The following is a 17,481-nucleotide window of genomic DNA, read 5'->3' on the forward strand; positions in this document are numbered from 1 at the left end:
CAGCAGAAACCAACACAATATTGTAAATCAATCATCATCCAACTAAAAATAAATAAAATTTTAAAAATACTATATAGGTGTTGTCAATTATTGATCACACATTATATTATGGGCAAAAACACATTTTTTAGGCTAAGCATCTTTAGTCTACATTACTCAGAAATCTTCTGGATTTAAATCCTACAGAGCAAGGCTAATAGCCATGGGCTCAGTCACTTCAGCTGTGTCCGACTCTTTGCGACCTCGTGGACTGCAGCCTGCCAGGCTCCACTGTCCATGGGAATTCTCCAGGCAAGAATAGTGGAGTGGGTTGCCATTCCCTTCTACAATTGTTCTGACAGCCTTTGGGGAATTCTGTTTGTCAAGACTGTGGTTCAGGACAATGCACTACTGTTAGTAAACAAAAAAGGTAATAAAATTAAATTATTAAAAAAGCATTTTTATAGTAAAAATACTATTAGCAAGAGCAATTATTAACAAAACTCTTAGTATCATTCAAAAAGGTTAAACTGTCATTGCCCATTGGGCATACTATATAAAAAACAGGATCAGGAAGTTACAGGTGCGCAGAAAGGCCTAGTGGCTGTAAGAGCATGACGTATTGCACTTCCTGACATGTGTGGGGCTTAATTCTCAAATGTACCAGTGCAGGGAAGAGAGCTTCAGCACTTTGCTCTGAACAAAAGAGGACACAAGCCTAGTCTTCAGCCAAGACGTAGCTCGGAGTTAAACTCAATTCAACAGGCATGTGTGCAACAGTGAGCTGAGCGCTCCGCAAAATGCCAAACGCTAATTTCCCAGTGGCTTCAGCCACCTTCTGATACTCTACATTTCTTCTGGATCTTTCTTTGGTTACAGAAACTTAGACTCCACAGGAAAGTATAAATAGAATGAAAACCACCCCTTAACTCCATCACACAGAAATGAAAACTATTTCTGTCTGCAGATTTTTCCTAAGAACACTCTATTTTTAGACAAAAATCCTGACCTCATCTAAGCCAGAACTCAAAGTTGTATAATCTTAGCCTGATTTCATTTTTCACTTAACACATCACAGTTAGGTATACAGATTGACATCATCCTTTTTCAATGGCAGCAGTAGTATTTGATGGGCTGTAACATGGTTAATACCTGGAGTGGAGGAACATGTGGTTTGCTATCAATTTTTTACATCATAAGCAATGCTAGAAAGCCTTACATAATATTTTTTTGTGCTTGTCTAATTTTTTTTCCTTTTTTTTTATTTTGAGCTGGTGGGATGTGGGTGGGGATAAATTCCTAGAAGGAGAATTCTTAAGTCAAAGGATGGTGGGGGTAGTGGGAATAAAAGCTGTCCTTGCCTCTAACAGTTGTACTACATCATGGCCTCTCTGGCTATTCAAGGTAGGACTGGGCAGCTAGTTGTATGATCACCACCCAGGTCAGTGATTCTCTTGCTTTCTGTACATCACCTGCTCAACCAGACCCTGATTCACCTATACCCTATTCATATGACTGACATTCCCTCTTAACTGTACAGCCTGATCAGTAAATGCTAGTGACTGTTCTAATCTTTAGATCAGAATGGCTCCACGATGCTACTTTATCAAAGGGAAGACTTCTGCTCGAGGGGCCAAGAAGGACGTGCTCCGCTGCTGCTTTCCCTGGGCCAAAGTAAGTGGTAAACAACCCCCCATCTGCACCACCAACAGCAAAGCCTGCCGCCATGTTCTGTCTGCTGTCTGCGACCCACGGCAGGGTGTTACTCCAGAGCCTGCTCCAGACACAGAAGATCCCCTATCCAATAAACCAAGGATGTCTCTGTTGCTGTCTCTGGGCTCTTCCTTCAGTCTCAAAGCTGGGCAACTACAAGGCTTGCCAGCCTGTGAAGTGCAGCCCAACATTTGAGATAGCAATTTCACTAAAAGCAGCACTAAACAAACTCAGGAGCAAAAATGCTCAAAGATGCCTACTCCCATATCAAAAGCACAGCCCTGGACTTCCCTGGTGGCACAGCAGATAAGAATCTGCTTGCCAATGTATTGGACTCTGGTTTGATCTCTGGTCTGGGAAGATTCCACCTGTCATGGAGTAACTAAGCCCACGTGCCACAACTACTGAGCCTGTGCTCTAGAGCCCGGGAGCTCCACCTACTGAGCCCACATGCCGCAACTATTGCAGCCCCGATTCCTAGAGCCTGCGCTCTGCAACAAGAGAACCCACCACAGTGAGAAACCGCACACTGCAACTAGAGAGTAGTCCCTGCTCTCTCCAACTAGAGAAAGCCTGAGAGCAACCACAAAGACTCAGTGCAGCCAAAACAGAGCTACAGCCGTCATTCCAAACTCAAGACGTAAAAGTTAAATATGTGTCACTTTTCTGCCATCAATTATACCTCAGTAAAGCCGTCATAAAAACAAACTACAGCCATCACCAAGACCAGATATAGGAAGTCAACATCATTACATGGCCTACACAGTCTGAAATATAAAATAAGCCCTTCATACTCCCCACAGATTTAGTTATTCAAAAGCTGCAAAATGATGTTTCTAAAATATTTCCTTATGTTTCCTAAAGTCAGACCTGAATGTAGCAATTCTGTGAACAAACAAAATCCACTGAATTGTGTACTTTAAAATGGTACATTTCATGGCACGTGATTCCCACCCCCCACCCTCCCTTCCCTGGCTACACCTCAAGGCTTGTAGGATCTTAGTTCCCCAAAAAGGGATTGAACCTAAATGTCTGGAGTCCTAACCCACTGGACCACCAAGGAATTCCCTCATGGTATGAGAATTTTAACATTTATAATTTGGTGTAGTAAAAGTAAAGGACATCATAGGGAATTTCTCTAGGTAAGGTGAAGCAGGGATGAGAAATATAAAAGAAAAAGAACAAAGCTAATTCCTAAAACAAACTGGAGAGAGCCTTTAGCATTTAAAAAAGAAAAACAAATTACACACATACACACACACACACATATATATATAAAACACCAACTGAAGATAATTTTATATGTTGAATGAGAACTGTTCCGCCAAAACAGCCAGAACTAAGCCAGAACTATGACTATCACATAAATTACCTTAGGCAATCCAATCTCGCCCATGGCATTCAACCACTGAATCACGTTATCAGTATGTCTGAAGTGAAGGCCAGTTGCCTAGAACAAACGAAAGACCATTAGACATTGTTTGGCAATACTGAAGCAAATCCTAAATAAAAACTCTCCTTGTAAAAGCTTCTCTGTGAGACTTCGCATGTCCCCTTAAACTTAAGGTCTATCTCTAGCATACGTTCACATTTAATCCCTAGAAGCCAAAACCACATCTCAGCTCTTCTCAATGAAGTACCATCTGGAGAATCTTCTGAGTACGGTGTGCTCAACAGAACATGGTCTTTGGAATTCAATTATTCTGGATTCTGTTCCTTACGTGGCCATCTATTGGTGACACTGGGCAAGGCACTTCACCCTTGAGTCTGAGTTTCCCCATCTTTCATGGAGAAGGAAATGTCGACCCACTCCAGTATTCTTGCCTGGGAAATGCCATGGACAGAGGAGCCTGGCCGGCTACAGTCCATAGAGTCATAAAGAGTTGGGCATGACTTACTGACTGACACTGTTACCCATCTTAAACATCTACTTTATGTCTGTCAGAAAGATTAACTGAGAAAATGTACATAAAACACGCAATGTGGTGCCTGGCAGGCAGAAGATACTCCCCAAATGAGGTTTTCTCATCCTACACATACAAACGTCCCCCTCTAAACCTCTGCACCTGTTGTTTTTCAGGAAGGCTCACTCTCAAGACAGGTAGAGGAGTAGGCTAATTGCTTTACTGCTGCTGCAGTCTCCAGGCCTCTCATGCCTATCTGTTCTGCACACATTCTGTAAGCTCTTGACAGAACAACTCAGGAGGTATCTCTAGAATAACTACTGAGTTAACACTCCACACATAAATCTTTGCTTTTTAAAAAATTTTTAAATGAGGTTAGCATAATTCTTTCTTTATTTTTTGATTGCACTGTGCAGCATGTGGGATCTTAGTTCGCCAACCAGGGACTGGACCCACACCCCCTGCATGGAAGCATGGAGTCTCAACTCGTGGATCAGCAGAGAAGTCCCAAGTCTTTGCTTTTTGATGAGGGAAAGTTTCTATTTGGGATGTTAATTCTGGCTTAAGATCTATAGTTCCCTTGTTTTCCTTCCAAGTTAAACATAAAGCAAAAATCTTTCTTGACTCTGTCTTCATTGTTAATTCTCAGCTCTGACCCAGTTCTGACAGTTGACCCCTCATACATTTGCTCTGGTTTTGTAATCCTCCACTATCTTCTACACTCATCCTTTTCTAGATAAGAGTTCTTAGGAAAGCTCCCCACAAAAACTCTGTAGGCAATGGAATTTGGTCCTAGTCAACATCCCAACTTACTTAAAGTAGTCCTCTTTTTGAGGGTCCCAGACCGCAAGAATCAAACACTCATCTCAACTTCTTAAAATCAGATCACTTTCCTACTTATCTTAAACTTTAATATCACGAGGTGATTTTCTCCCCTCCAAAGTTGCTAATGCTTTTAATCTGTCAACAAATCTCAGAGTTTGGTTAAAATTAAAGTAGTAATTCCCCTAGTTATCTCCTCTGCCTTCTAAGAAACAAAAAATTCATTAAGGACCATGAAAATTTCTCTGTACAAATTACTGATTAGAATTGCACCAGGAATAGTCAGCTCAAGTTCTTTTACTACTATATCTTGACTTTGCACTGAACTTTCTCCACTCTGCCAGGCATTTTATTTTGTTGGAACAAAGACATTTCCACATATTTCTCAGTAACTCTTTCATGGGATAAGGGATGCTAAACTTCTCTCTCTGATTTATGGAAACTGAAGCACCAAGCAGGGAAGGACTCACCTTGTATCTGGTCTGCTCTCGGTCATAGATCTTCTTCAGGGACACCACTTTAGGGGAGAAGAAGTTTCCCAGCTTGGCGAGGTAGACCCCATTCCTAAGCCCCTCTTCCAGTTCCGTGGTGGGAGGCAGATCTTCCCCAAGGCATGCTTCCATCCACCTGCACAGAAGGAGAAAGGACTTGAGAAAAGCGAGGGAAGGTCTGAACACTTTCCTCAGAGATCTCAAGCTTAATTTCCACTCTCTTTGGACAAGTTTATATCGAACCTAGGCAACACTCTTTAAAGATTCAACTTCAGAGGCTTCCCTGGTGGCTAAGTGGTTAAAGAATCCACCTGCCAATGCAGGAGACACGGGTTTGATCCCTGATCTGGGAAGATTTCACACGACTCTGAGCAACTGAGCCTGTGCCCCACAACTACTGAGCCTGTGCTCTAGAGCCCGGGAGCCACAATTACTGAGGTCTGAGCACCCTAGAGCCCACGTTCTGCAACAAGAAAAGTCACTGCAATGAGAGAAACCCATGCAGCAATTAGACAGTAGCCGCCCCCCCCCGCCCCGCCCCAACTTGCTGCAACTAAGAAAAGCCCGAGCAGCAGCGAAGACCCAACACAAACATAAATAAATAAATAATTTTTTAAAAAAAAGATTAAGTTTCACATACATCCTTGTCCTGGCCCAGTCACACCTCAGAAGCTGGGAGCTGAGGAAAATTCCTGAGTATAAACGCCACCCACTTCTCTGCCCTCCTTTCCTCTCCTGCAACAAGACACCAGCTGGACCGGGTCCTCACTGCCCACGAAGCTCAACCCAGACCCTCTCCCTCACTCCTTCAGTTGCTCCTGAAGAACTCCTAACAATAATCCTTTGTAACTGAAGCCACCATCTCTCAGCTGCTCAGAAACTTAAATTTGTAGATGAAGTTCTCTTCTGGTTTGAGAATTCAGCATTGACAGTGAATTTCTAGATTCAGATTTTAAAGCCGTTTGGGGGTTAACCAAAACAGTCAATCATCTCACCTAAAATACTTTAGGAAACTCCAATGGAACCAGTACAAATGAATTAAGTGTTTTTTTAAGAGGGGAGAGGAAGTTGGAAAGGAAAAGAAAACTCTACTGTCTACCTCAGATTCCTCTTATAAGATTTTAGGGAAGCCCAAGATAAAACCCTGGTGGCTCAGATGGTAAAGCATCTGCCTGCAGTGCAGGAGACCTGGGTTCAATCCCTAGGTAAGAAAGATCCCCTGGAGAAGGGAATGGCAACCCACTCTAGTATTCCTGTCTGGCGAATTCCACGGACAGAGGAGCCTGGTGGGCTACAGCCCACAGGCTCGCAGTCACTGGACAGAGCAACTAACACTTTCACTTTCAAGACAAAACAAAGCAAAATTTAGTTGCATACATTTTCTACCAACAGAAATGTAGGTAACTAAAATACCATTCAGGGCAATGCTTTTAAACTTTTTTTTTGAGTTACAGAATCCTTGGAATATGTAAGGAAAGCTATATGCCTCCCCTCAAAAATGTACACATACCTAAGTTTATAATTTCAGAGATTTCATTGACTCCATATTGAAAACCCTTAATTTAAAATTATGCTACTCAAACTTTACAAGGCTATTCTTATCCCCATGTTCTTCACCACACCAGGGCAGTGGGTGGGGTGGGAAGAGGACCCCTATATGATGCCTGGTCTATTTCACTAGTGCTAAATATTTGAAAAGCCAAATGAAAAACACAAAAGAACAAAGATACAGCAGACTGAAGTAAAAATTAGATTTACTGACAAATGAGACAACAGAAAAATTAACCATTTATAATGTCAATTGATACATAAAGTTTAAAAGATAATAAAATTTCTTGTATTCCATCTTTTCAAACTTAGATTACCACTCAGAATCTTTAAAAAAAATAATAAAGGAAAGCAACAGTGGCCCCACTTTTCTCAAGTTCTACAAAATAGTTATTCAACCTCACTTTCAAAACTATCCTGTTTCTAACTCAGCATAACATCTGACACTAAGTCGGTACTCAAATAAATATTAGTTGGATAGATGAATGGGCAAGAGAATTTTCTGGTTATTTCCTATATTCAATGATATTATGTTTTCTCCTCTGGATTTTCTTTTACACAGTAGAACTGAAATGTCACTACAGGAAAAAGAAGAAACAAATTAGTTTCCCAAGAGAGTTGCCACAGTAACTAGATACCAATTAGTAACAACTATAAAATCCAAACTATGCTTCTCCAACAGCCTAAAGACCAGGAGGGCAATGTGGAGAAGAACGTAGGTCCATGGTATGAAAAAGAGCTGTAGTCATCGGAAATAATTGTCCCTCCAATGTTTTACTGCTGAAAAGGATACAGCAAACAGCTCCTGGCAACCCCTGCTCTCAGGAGGCAGTCTAACTTGTGTTCTCGTTAACAGGGACAAATCTGGAATAACTCAAAGCGAAACACAGTCCTTTACCACATAAGGGTGTAAAGAAAAAGTAACGTTTTCCTCTCAAAATGGAGAAGACTGGATAAACAGCTCACTAGTTCTTTTGCCTTGCGTCAGAGCCAGCGACCAGGGCTCTGCAGGCTCTCCTCTCCTCTGAGACCACTAGATTACAATCACATTAAAAGGAGGGACCACAGCCACACCCCCTACAATCCTTCTCTGCCTCCTCTTGTCTGACTACTCTAAAACAGTCCCGATTGAGGACAAGACTCGCAAGCTTTCTGGTGGAGCTGAATGCCCTGCGTACCACACAACTGTCAGGCCGAAAGAAAAGTCACCTGTGACCTGGTCAAAAAAGATAAGCAGAGAGCAGGAGCTAGAAGAAACAAGCAAAGCATACGAGGGTCTCTAAACAAGCCCCTATCTGCACTCCAGTTCCCTGCACGGCTCACCCTTCATTCTAAACTCTGCTCCACAGCAAAAGTATCATCTGGTTTGTTCATAAGCATAAAGTTAGTTAAATGAGGACCAAATTATTTTGGAAAATTAAGAATATTAAATGACGTGCTATATTACTATCATTTTTAATCATAACAGCAGTTTGAGTTCTACTATAATTCTGAGGAGATAACAACAAACTCACCCATCCTCTCCAGCCCATCTGAGATTCCCCCTCTGCCACTAATTCAAAGAACCACAAAATGCGAGAGCAAGGAGCTGTTAGGACAAATCCCTTTGGGGTCTTCCCCCCAATATAACACACATCCATTATAGAAAACTACAAGAACTTTCTCATTATTTTATAAATATTTTCCATGTTATTATACAGTCTCTGAACACCCTGAGTCACATTAAAATTCCACTAAGTGCTTAATCAGTCACCTATCTTGGATATTTATAACATTTCTAAATGTTTTCAATTGTTAAATAATTCTCCAAGGAACATCTTTGTACACAATATTCTTCTGTATTTATAATTAACTGCTGAGGAAAGATCTTAGAAGTCTAACTCCAAAACAAAAGACGTTATTGACCAAAAGCTCACCCAAAGATTGTACCAATTTGCACAACCCTCTTGTTTTACAAATAAGAATTAAGGTCTATCCAAGGCTACCTGCCAGTTAGTGACAAAGGTGGGATAAGAGGACCCTGATTCCTAGTTTAGAATCCTTCTCACTAAACCACTATTGCTCTTACCACATCACCCCAGAAGCCTAACACGGCTGAGCTCCACAGAGCTGTCTAAACAGGACAGAGCTGTAACTCTCCCATGCAGGAAAAAGACTGGTATCTCTGCACATTTTGTCCACTTAACAGGGTTTTAAATATTTCAGCTTAACTGTAAGTCCACCAGTATTTCTCAGCTCAGATACAAAACTTCCTTATAACAGTTAAGCATTTAACTGTATAAGTTCACTTTAGAATAAATCTATGCATTGATACCTATCTTATGCCAGACACGAAAAAAATCAACTCAAAATGGGTTAAAGACTTCAACACTGTAAATCTGAAACTGTAGAACCCCTTTAAGAAAACACAGAGGGTAAGCTCCTTGGCATCAGTCTTGGGGACAATTTTTTTGGAGGGTTTGACATCAAAAGCAAAAATAGACAAGAAGGATCATATAAAATTTAAAAGCTTCTGCACAGCAAAGGAAACCATCAACAAAATGAAAAGGCAACCTACAGAATGGAAGAAAGTATTTGCAAATCATATATCTGTTAAGGGGTCAATCTCCAAAATATTTGAAGAACTCAACAGCAAAAAAAAAAAAAAACCACACACACACACAAAAACCAACACTCCAATTTTTAAATGGACAGAGGTACGGAATAGTTTTCCAAAGGCATACAAACAACAAACAGGTAACTGAAAGGATGCTCAGCATCATTAAATCATTAGTTCTGTTCAGTCGCTCAGTAGTGTTCAACTCTGCAATCGCATGAATCGCAGCATGCCAGGCCTCCCTGCCCATCATCAACTCCTGGAGTTTACCCAAACCCATGTCCATCGAGTCAATGATGCCATCCAACCATCTCAGTCTCTGTCGTCCACTTCTCCTGCTGTCAATCTTTCCCAGCATCAGGGTCTTTTCAAATGAGTCAGCTCTTCACATCAGGTGGCCAAAGTACTGGAGTTTCAGCTTCAACATCAGTCCTTCCAAAGAATATTCAGGACTGATCTCCTTTAGGATAGACTGGTTGGATCTCCTTGCAGTCCAAGGGACTCTCAAGAGTCTTCTCCAACACCACAGTTCAAAAGCATCAATTCTTCAGTGCTCATCTTTCTTTATAGTCCAACTCTCACATCCATACATGACCACAGGAAAAACCATAGCCTTGACTAGACAGACCTTTGTTGGCAAAGTAATGTCTCTGCTTTTGAATATACTATCTAGGTTGGTCATAACTTTCCTTCCAAGGAGTAAGCGTCTTTTAATTTCATGGCTGCAGTCACCATCTGCAGTGATTTTGGAGCCCCCAAAAATAAAGTAAGCCACTGTTTCCACCGTTTCCCCATCTATCTGCCATGAAGTGATGGGACCAGATGCCATGATCTTAAGTTTTCTGAATGCTGAGACAACTTTTTCACCCTCCTCCTTCACTTTCATCAAGAGGCTCTTTAGTTCATCTTCACTTTCTGCCATAAGGGTGGTGTCATCTGCATATCTGAGGTAACTGATATTTCTCCTGGCAATCTTGATTCCAGCTTGTGCTTCCTCCAGCCCAGCGTTTCTCATGATGTATTTGGCATATAAGTTACATAAGCAGGGTGACAATATACAGCCTTGACACACTCCTTTTCCTATTTGGAACCAGTCTGTTGTTCCATGTCCACTTCTAACTGTTGCTTCCTGACCTGCATACAGATTTCTCAAGAGGCAGATCAGGTGGTCTGGTATCCCCATCTCTCTCAGAATTTTCCACAGTTTATTGTGATCCACACAGTCAAAGGCTTTGGCATAGTCAATAAAGCAGAAATAGATGTTTTTCTGGAACTCTCTTGCTTCTTCCATGATCCAACGGATGTTGGCAATTTGATGTCTGGTTCCCCTGCCTTTTCTAAAACCAGCTTGAACATCTGGAAGTTCATGGTTCAAGTATTGCTGAAGCCTGGCTTGGAAAATTTTAAACATAACTTTACTAGCATGTGAGATGAGTGCAATTGTGCGGTAGTTTGAGCATTCTTTGGATCACCTTTCTTTGGGATTGGAATGAAAACTGCCCTTTTCCAGTCCTGTGGTCACTGCTGAGTTTTCCATATTTGCTGGCATATTGAGTGCAGCACTTTCACAGCATCATCTTTCAGGATTTGAAATAGCTCACCTCCACTAGCTTTATTCATAGTGATGCTTCCTAAGGCCCACTTGACTTCACATTCCAGGATGTCTGGCTATAGGTGAGTGATCACACCATTGTGATTATCTGGGTCGTGAAGATCTTTCTGAACAGTTCTTCTGTGTATTCTTGCCACCTCTTCTTAATATCTTCTGCTTCTGTTAGGTCCCTATCATTTGTCCTTTATTGAGCCCATCTTTGCATGAAATGTTCCCTTGGTATCTCTAATTTTTTTGAAGAGATCTCTAGTCTTTCCCATCCTATTGTTTTCCTCTATTTCTTTGCATTGATCGCTGAAGAAGTCTTTCTTATCTCTTCTTGCTATTCTTTGGAACTCTGCATTCAGATGCTTATATCTTTCCTTTTCTCCTTTGCTTTTTGCATCTCTTCTTTTCAAAGCTATTTGTAAGCCCTCTTCAGAAAGCCATTTTGCTTTTTCACATTTCTTTTTCTTGGGGATGGTCTTGATTCCTGTCTCCTGTACAATGTCACGAACCTCCATCCATAGTTCATCAGGCACTCTATCAGATCTAGTCCCTTAAATCTATTTCTCACTTCCACTGTATAATCATTAAGGGATTTCATTTAGGTCATACCTGAATGGTCTAGTGGTTTTCTCCACTTTCTTCAATTTCAGTCTGAATTTGGCAATAAGGAGTTCATGATGTGAGCCACAGTCAGCTCCCAGTCTTGTTTTTGCTGACTGTATAGAGCTTCTCCATCTTTGGCTGCAAAGAATATAGTCAATCTGATTTCGGTGTCGACCATCTGGTGATGTCCATGTGTATAGTCTTCTCTTGTGTTGTTGGAAGAGGGTGTTTGCTATGACCAGTGCGTTCTCTTAGCAAAACTCTATTAGCCTTTGCCTTGCTTCATTCTGTACTCCAAGGCCAAATTTGCCTGTTACTCCAGGTGTTTCCTGACTTCCTACTTTTGCATTCCAGTCCCCTATAATGAAAAGGACAGCTTTTGGGGGTGTTAGTTCTAGAAGGTCTTGTAGGTCTTCATAGAACCATTCAACTTCAGCTTCTTCAGCATTACAGGTTGGGGCACAGGCTTGGATTTCCGTGATATTAAACGGTTTGCCTTGGAAACGAACAGAGATCATTCTGTTGTTTTTGAGATTGCATCCAAATACTGCATTTTGGACTCTTTTGTTGACTATGATGGATACTCCATTTCTTCTGAGGGATTCCTGCCCGCAGTAGTAGATATAATGGTCATCTGAGTTAAATTCACCCATTCCAGTCCATTTTAGTTCACGGATTCCTAGAATGTTGACGTTCACTCTTGCCATCTCCTGTTTGACTACTTCCAATTTGCCTTGATTCATGGACCTGACATTCCAGGTTCCTATGCAATATTGCTGTTTATAGCATCGAATCTTGCTTCTATCACCAGTCATATCCACAACTGGGTGTTGTTTTTGCTTTGGCTCCATCTCTTCATTCTTTCTGGAGTTATTTCTCCACTGATCTCCAGTAGCATATTGGGCACCTACTGACCTGGGGAGTTCCTCTTTCAGTATCCTATCTTTTTGCGTTTTTATATTGTTCATGGGGTTCTCAAGGCAAGAATACTGAAGTGGTTTGCCATTCCCTTCTCCAATGGACCACATTCTGTCAGACCTCTCCACTATGACCCATCCATCTTGGGTGGTCCCATATGGCATGGCTTAGTTTCACTGAGTTAGACAAGGCTGTGATTCCAATGCAGGGACCACAGGTTCGATTCGGTTGGGGAACTAAGATCCCACAAGGTGTACAGTGTACCACCAAAAAAAAAAAAAAAAAAAGGAATAATTTCAATAAGCTCAGACTCCTGCATCTTCCCATATGTAGAAAAACACTAAATTTGTTAACCTGAGATGTCTGGGTGGTGGTGGTGTTGATAGCAGTAGTCTTATGATGTTCTGACTACCTGAGCATTTTGGGCTTTTTTTCCCAAAATACTCTCACTTTTTCCTGGCTCCTCCCTTACCTCTTTGAAACAGTCCTTCTGAGCTATCTGGGAGGCTGTCTCTTGGGTTTAAGTCAGCCTAATGAAACATAATTCTCAGCTTCCAGATTGCACTTTTTTTTCTAGTCAACAGTGGGAATATAAATTGGTGTGGCCACAACGGAGGCAATATGGACGTTCCTCAAAAACTAAGAACAGAACTGCCTTCCATCCAGCAGTGCCTCCGCGGGGTATACAGACGTCCCTCGGTATTAACAGGGCGGTTTCAGGACTGAAACCCTGGACTCAGGTAAGACCCCAAATCCAAGGATGCTCAACTCCTGTATGTAAAATGGCGTAGTATTTGCATACAACCTAAGCACACCCCCTCCATATACTTTACATCATCTGTAGATTACTCATGATACCTGATACATTGTGAATGCTATGTGAATTATTGTGAATACAATGTAAATGCTATGTAAATAATTGCTGCCAAGCAGCAAATTCAAATTTCACTTTTTGAAACTTTTCAGAATTATTTTTTCTCTGGATATTTTCAACCCACAGTTGACTGAATCCATAGATGCTGAACCTGCGGATACAGAGGGATGACTGTATGTCCAAAGGAAATGAAGACAGGATATCAAAAATATATTTGCACTCTCACAATCATCACAACACTATTCACAACAGCCAAGATAGGGAAACAACCCAAGGACCCACAAATGCATGAATGGGTAAAGAGGTTATGATATATGTACTGTTGTTGTTGCTTTCAGTCACTTGTGTCTGACTCTGTGTGACCCCCCATGGACTGCAGCACACCAGGCTTCCCTGTCCTTCACCATCTCCCAAAGTTTGCTCAAACTCATATCCATTGAGTTGGTGATGCTATCCAACCATCTCGTCCTCAGTCGTCCCCTTCTCCTCCTGCCTTCAATCTTTCCCAGCATCAGGTATGCATATACATACAAAGAAATATTATTCAGCCATGAAAATGAAGGAAATCCAGCCACTTGTGACAACATGGACAGACCTTGAGGGCAGTATGCTAAGTAAAATAAACCAAAGGGTATAAAAAAAAATACTGTATGGTATCAATGACATGTGGAATCTGATAAAATACATAAATAAAGTCTAACTTTTAGTGCCTGCCAGGAGGTAGGGCCTGGAGAAAATAGGGAGAGATTGGTAAAAGGATGCAAACATACACCTGTAAGATGAACAGGGCCTGAGGCTCTAACATAAAACACAGTAACTATACTTGATAACACTGTATTGTGCAAGCGAAAGAGAGCAGAACCGTAAATGTTCTCACCAGAAAAACAAGAAAAAGACAAACACGTGAGGTGATGGATATGTTAACTAGACAGAGGAAATCCTTTCACAGCGCATACATACATCACATCACCACAATGTACTTGCTTTCAAAGTCCTACAATTTTATATGTTACTTGTACCGAAATAAAGCTGAAATCTAAATAAAATGAAATAAATTTGGGACTTCCTTCGCAGTCCAGCAGTTAAGACTACATGCTTTCAATGCAAGGGGCACAGGGTGGATTCCTGCTGGGAAACTATGATCCCACACGCCGTGCAGTGAGGCCAAAAAAAAACCAAAAACTAACTGAATGAATAAATAAATAAAATCTATGCACAAAAGAAAAGTCATTGGCCAACACAATTCTCATGTTACCAACTCTCATGTTGAAAACTATCTTACTGTTCATAGAATTTCACGGTTGGAAGGCTCATTAAAACCCTTCCAGGCTACCTAACTCCTCCACTCCCCTCTCACCTCCCACTCCCTCCCTCACTTTAACGCCTGAATACTCCCAAAACATCTTGGTCAAATCATGCTGTAAACTGACTCTGTGGTGGCTCAGTGGTAAACAATCCACCTGCAAGTTAGGGGGCACAAGAGAGGCGGGTTCGATCCCTGAGTTGGGAAGATCTCCTGGATTAGAAAATCCTACTCCAGTATTCCTCCCTGGGGAATCCCACGGATAAAGAAGCTTTGCAGGATACAGTCCACGGGGTCGCAAAGAGTTGGACAGGACTGAGTGAGCTCAAGTATATGAGCATCCAGGCTGACCTCTGATCACTGATGCTGACGTGGAATCACACATTCAAGTTATTAACCCATTTCATCTCAGGATTCTAGTAGCCAAAAAGCTTTTTATTAAGCCAGCATCAGCTCCCCATGAGCACCCTAAGATGCCTCATGGAGCAAGACAACATATGGAATTAAAATATAATGTGTCCAGAAATGGCCGAGGACTTTTAAAGACCTGGATTTATATCTTGTCTCTGTTACTTACCCAATTTCTTCATTTGTTAAAAGGGAATAACAATACTTTCCGGATAGGTCTATTGTTGAGGCTTAAATAAGATTACATATGAAATGCAGGGCTTAAGCACAGGGCTTGGCTGGTATCTTAAAAACATATGTGCTTTTCCTCCTTTCCTCTTATATGATGAGTCGCATGCTGACACTTCTGTCAGTAAGATGATTCCAGTTCCTTCAAGTGTGCCTCAAGAAAAGAGAACAGCATCTACCTCATAGGATGACCGTGAGGGTTAAGAGATTACCACACAGAGTTAAGAACAGTGCCTGGCATGAAGTTACCACTCAGGGCATCAGCTGGTGCTACCAGGAGTCTGAGATGTGACTCCCTGTCCCTCGAATCTTCCTCATTCATCTCTGAACACTTATGTTCCAGGTGTGGTCTGACTGGCCTGAAATGGAACTGGAACATCACTTCTTCATTCTGAACAGACCAAAACCACAGACAAAGCCTTGATTTTATTACTGTATAACACTTTGCTAATCAACAGAGTTTCTTAGTATGTTTTCCCCCGAATACACAGCTGCTAAACCTGATCTCTACAGTTCCGTGTATTAGATTCTTATTTGCACTCATCTCTAGCACATTTCTTTCTGCTGATTCAGCCCATTGTCCCGAATGTCAACATATTTGCAGATCCTAATTCTGTGGCCCAAAATACTAACTTCTCTCCCAGCTTCACATTATCCATAAATACTAGTGGAGTTTGAAGAATGGTGAGGAGTCAACCAAATGGGCAAAGCAGAGAAGGCCTCCAGGCAGAATGCATACCATGTACAAAGGAAGGGAGGGCTGAGAAAACACAGTGGGTTACAGAACAGCTCGGCACTGACATTGCTGGAAGGGAAGGCAGGAGGTAATGACAAAAACAAAAAGCAGCTTGGATGGTGCAAGGCCTGCTTATCAGCTAAGAAACCTTTCCATCTGTCACAAGGGACACTGGAGGATTTTAAGTCAGAAGTGGCCTGATCAGATCAGTGTTTTAGAAAATCTCTTTGGCAACAAACAGGACTTTTAAGTTTTTCTTTAAGTACAAATATTTTAACAAATAAGTCACTTAAAAACAAAAAGTTCTGAGAATATTATACCAACTGGTGATACCAGCACACTCTTATCTGTGATGAGGTGTCTCCACCAGGACCACACACAGGCCTCGGCGACAAGACTCCTAACATTAAGGAAACTGAGAACAGAGTTGTTAGTCCTTCCTCCCACAAAAAGGGATATAAACTTTGAACATTTTCTCCTCAAGTTTAACCCTACAACAGCTTTAACAAATCTAACTCAAATGAAAATTACTAAAAAAAAAAAAAAAATTAAGTGACATCTTACCTGAAACACAACTATTAAACAGAAAAAGTAAGTTTTAAATGGTTCATTTTCTAGAAATAATGCTAAAAAAAAAAACCCTCTAACACCATGTTTTAATTTTGGCAGACAGACATTAAGCTGACTACTTCACATGCAGTATCTCAGCTGATCCCTCCAAAACCCCTTAAGGTAAACAGTATTATTATTCCTACTTTACTGATTAAAAAAAAAAAGGCAAAACATGGACTCCTCAAAGCAAAGTAACTTATCCAAGATTACTTGTCTAGTAAGTGTCTGAGCTCACAATTAAACCCAAGTTGGTGTGATTCTAAAGCTCAGACTCAATTGCTGCAATATATTGCTTCCTTTGAAAATAATAATAGTTATCATCTACTTAATACTCAAGTTCTTAATACTCAAGTTCTGATGCTTGTGAAAGCATCCTAAACTACAGGGCATGGCCCTCATTAACAACCCTTATTCTATCAAGTACCAAAAAGGAGACCTATTAAACACTGAAGTTGACACCCTTAGTGTGAAAAATACGTGCTTTTATAAAAGCCCATCTTTACTATAATGGCATAATAATTCTTATAAATAGTCCTGATATAATTTCATATTTAGCCTATTTTGATAAAACTTTGATTTATACATATTTTAAAAATGTACTCTGACAATTATATACCCATTTAGGAAACATTTCTAATGGATCACTCTGTGCAACCTTACAGTGGCATAAAAAAGTGCTGAATACCTGGAGATCACCCCTCGGAGAAGAGAGATGCTTAAACTACTGGCTACAATAGATGATATTTGAACTAGGCTTTGTAAGGTAAATTGCATGTAGAGGGGTGAAAATGGGAAAAACAGACACTGAGGATAAAGGAGACAGCACAAAAAAAGAGCAAAAAGGACTGAAAACAAATGGCATATTTAAGGAATGACAAATCCTCGTGGTAGAGGAGTACGTGGAGATGTGTCTGGAACATTAGGATTTTAATCTGCAGGCAATGGAAATCACAAAACTTTCTGAGCAGAAGAGTAGCTTGGTCAGATCTGACATTTAGCACGGTAACTAGGACAACAGCACAGAAGGCAGGTCAACAGAGAAATATTAGGCAACTACCTCAAGGATCCAGGTGAGAGGTAATAGGCTCTTCAATTAGGGCAACGGTGGAAACAGAAAGAAAAGTGATGAGCAATTTCAGAGAAAGA

The 17,481-nt window shown here is 41.0% G+C and overlaps 1 protein-coding gene across 1 annotated transcript in view; it reads right to left on the reverse strand.

Moving 5' to 3' along the window:
- Window positions 1-17,481, reverse strand: part of IQGAP1 (IQ motif containing GTPase activating protein 1) — a 109,452-nt gene that overhangs the window by 66,127 nt on the left and 25,844 nt on the right. The window contains exons 3-4 of the mRNA XM_069560357.1: window positions 4,889-5,045; window positions 3,065-3,142 (exon numbers count right to left, since the gene is read on the reverse strand). Of these exons, the coding sequence (XP_069416458.1) occupies window positions 3,065-3,142; window positions 4,889-5,045 (235 nt within the window). The remainder of the gene's footprint in view (window positions 1-3,064; window positions 3,143-4,888; window positions 5,046-17,481) is intronic.

The sequence above is a fragment of the Ovis canadensis genome, chromosome 18 (genome assembly GCF_042477335.2).
Source record: "Ovis canadensis isolate MfBH-ARS-UI-01 breed Bighorn chromosome 18, ARS-UI_OviCan_v2, whole genome shotgun sequence".
In the NCBI taxonomy this organism is placed as follows: Eukaryota; Metazoa; Chordata; class Mammalia; order Artiodactyla; family Bovidae; genus Ovis; species Ovis canadensis.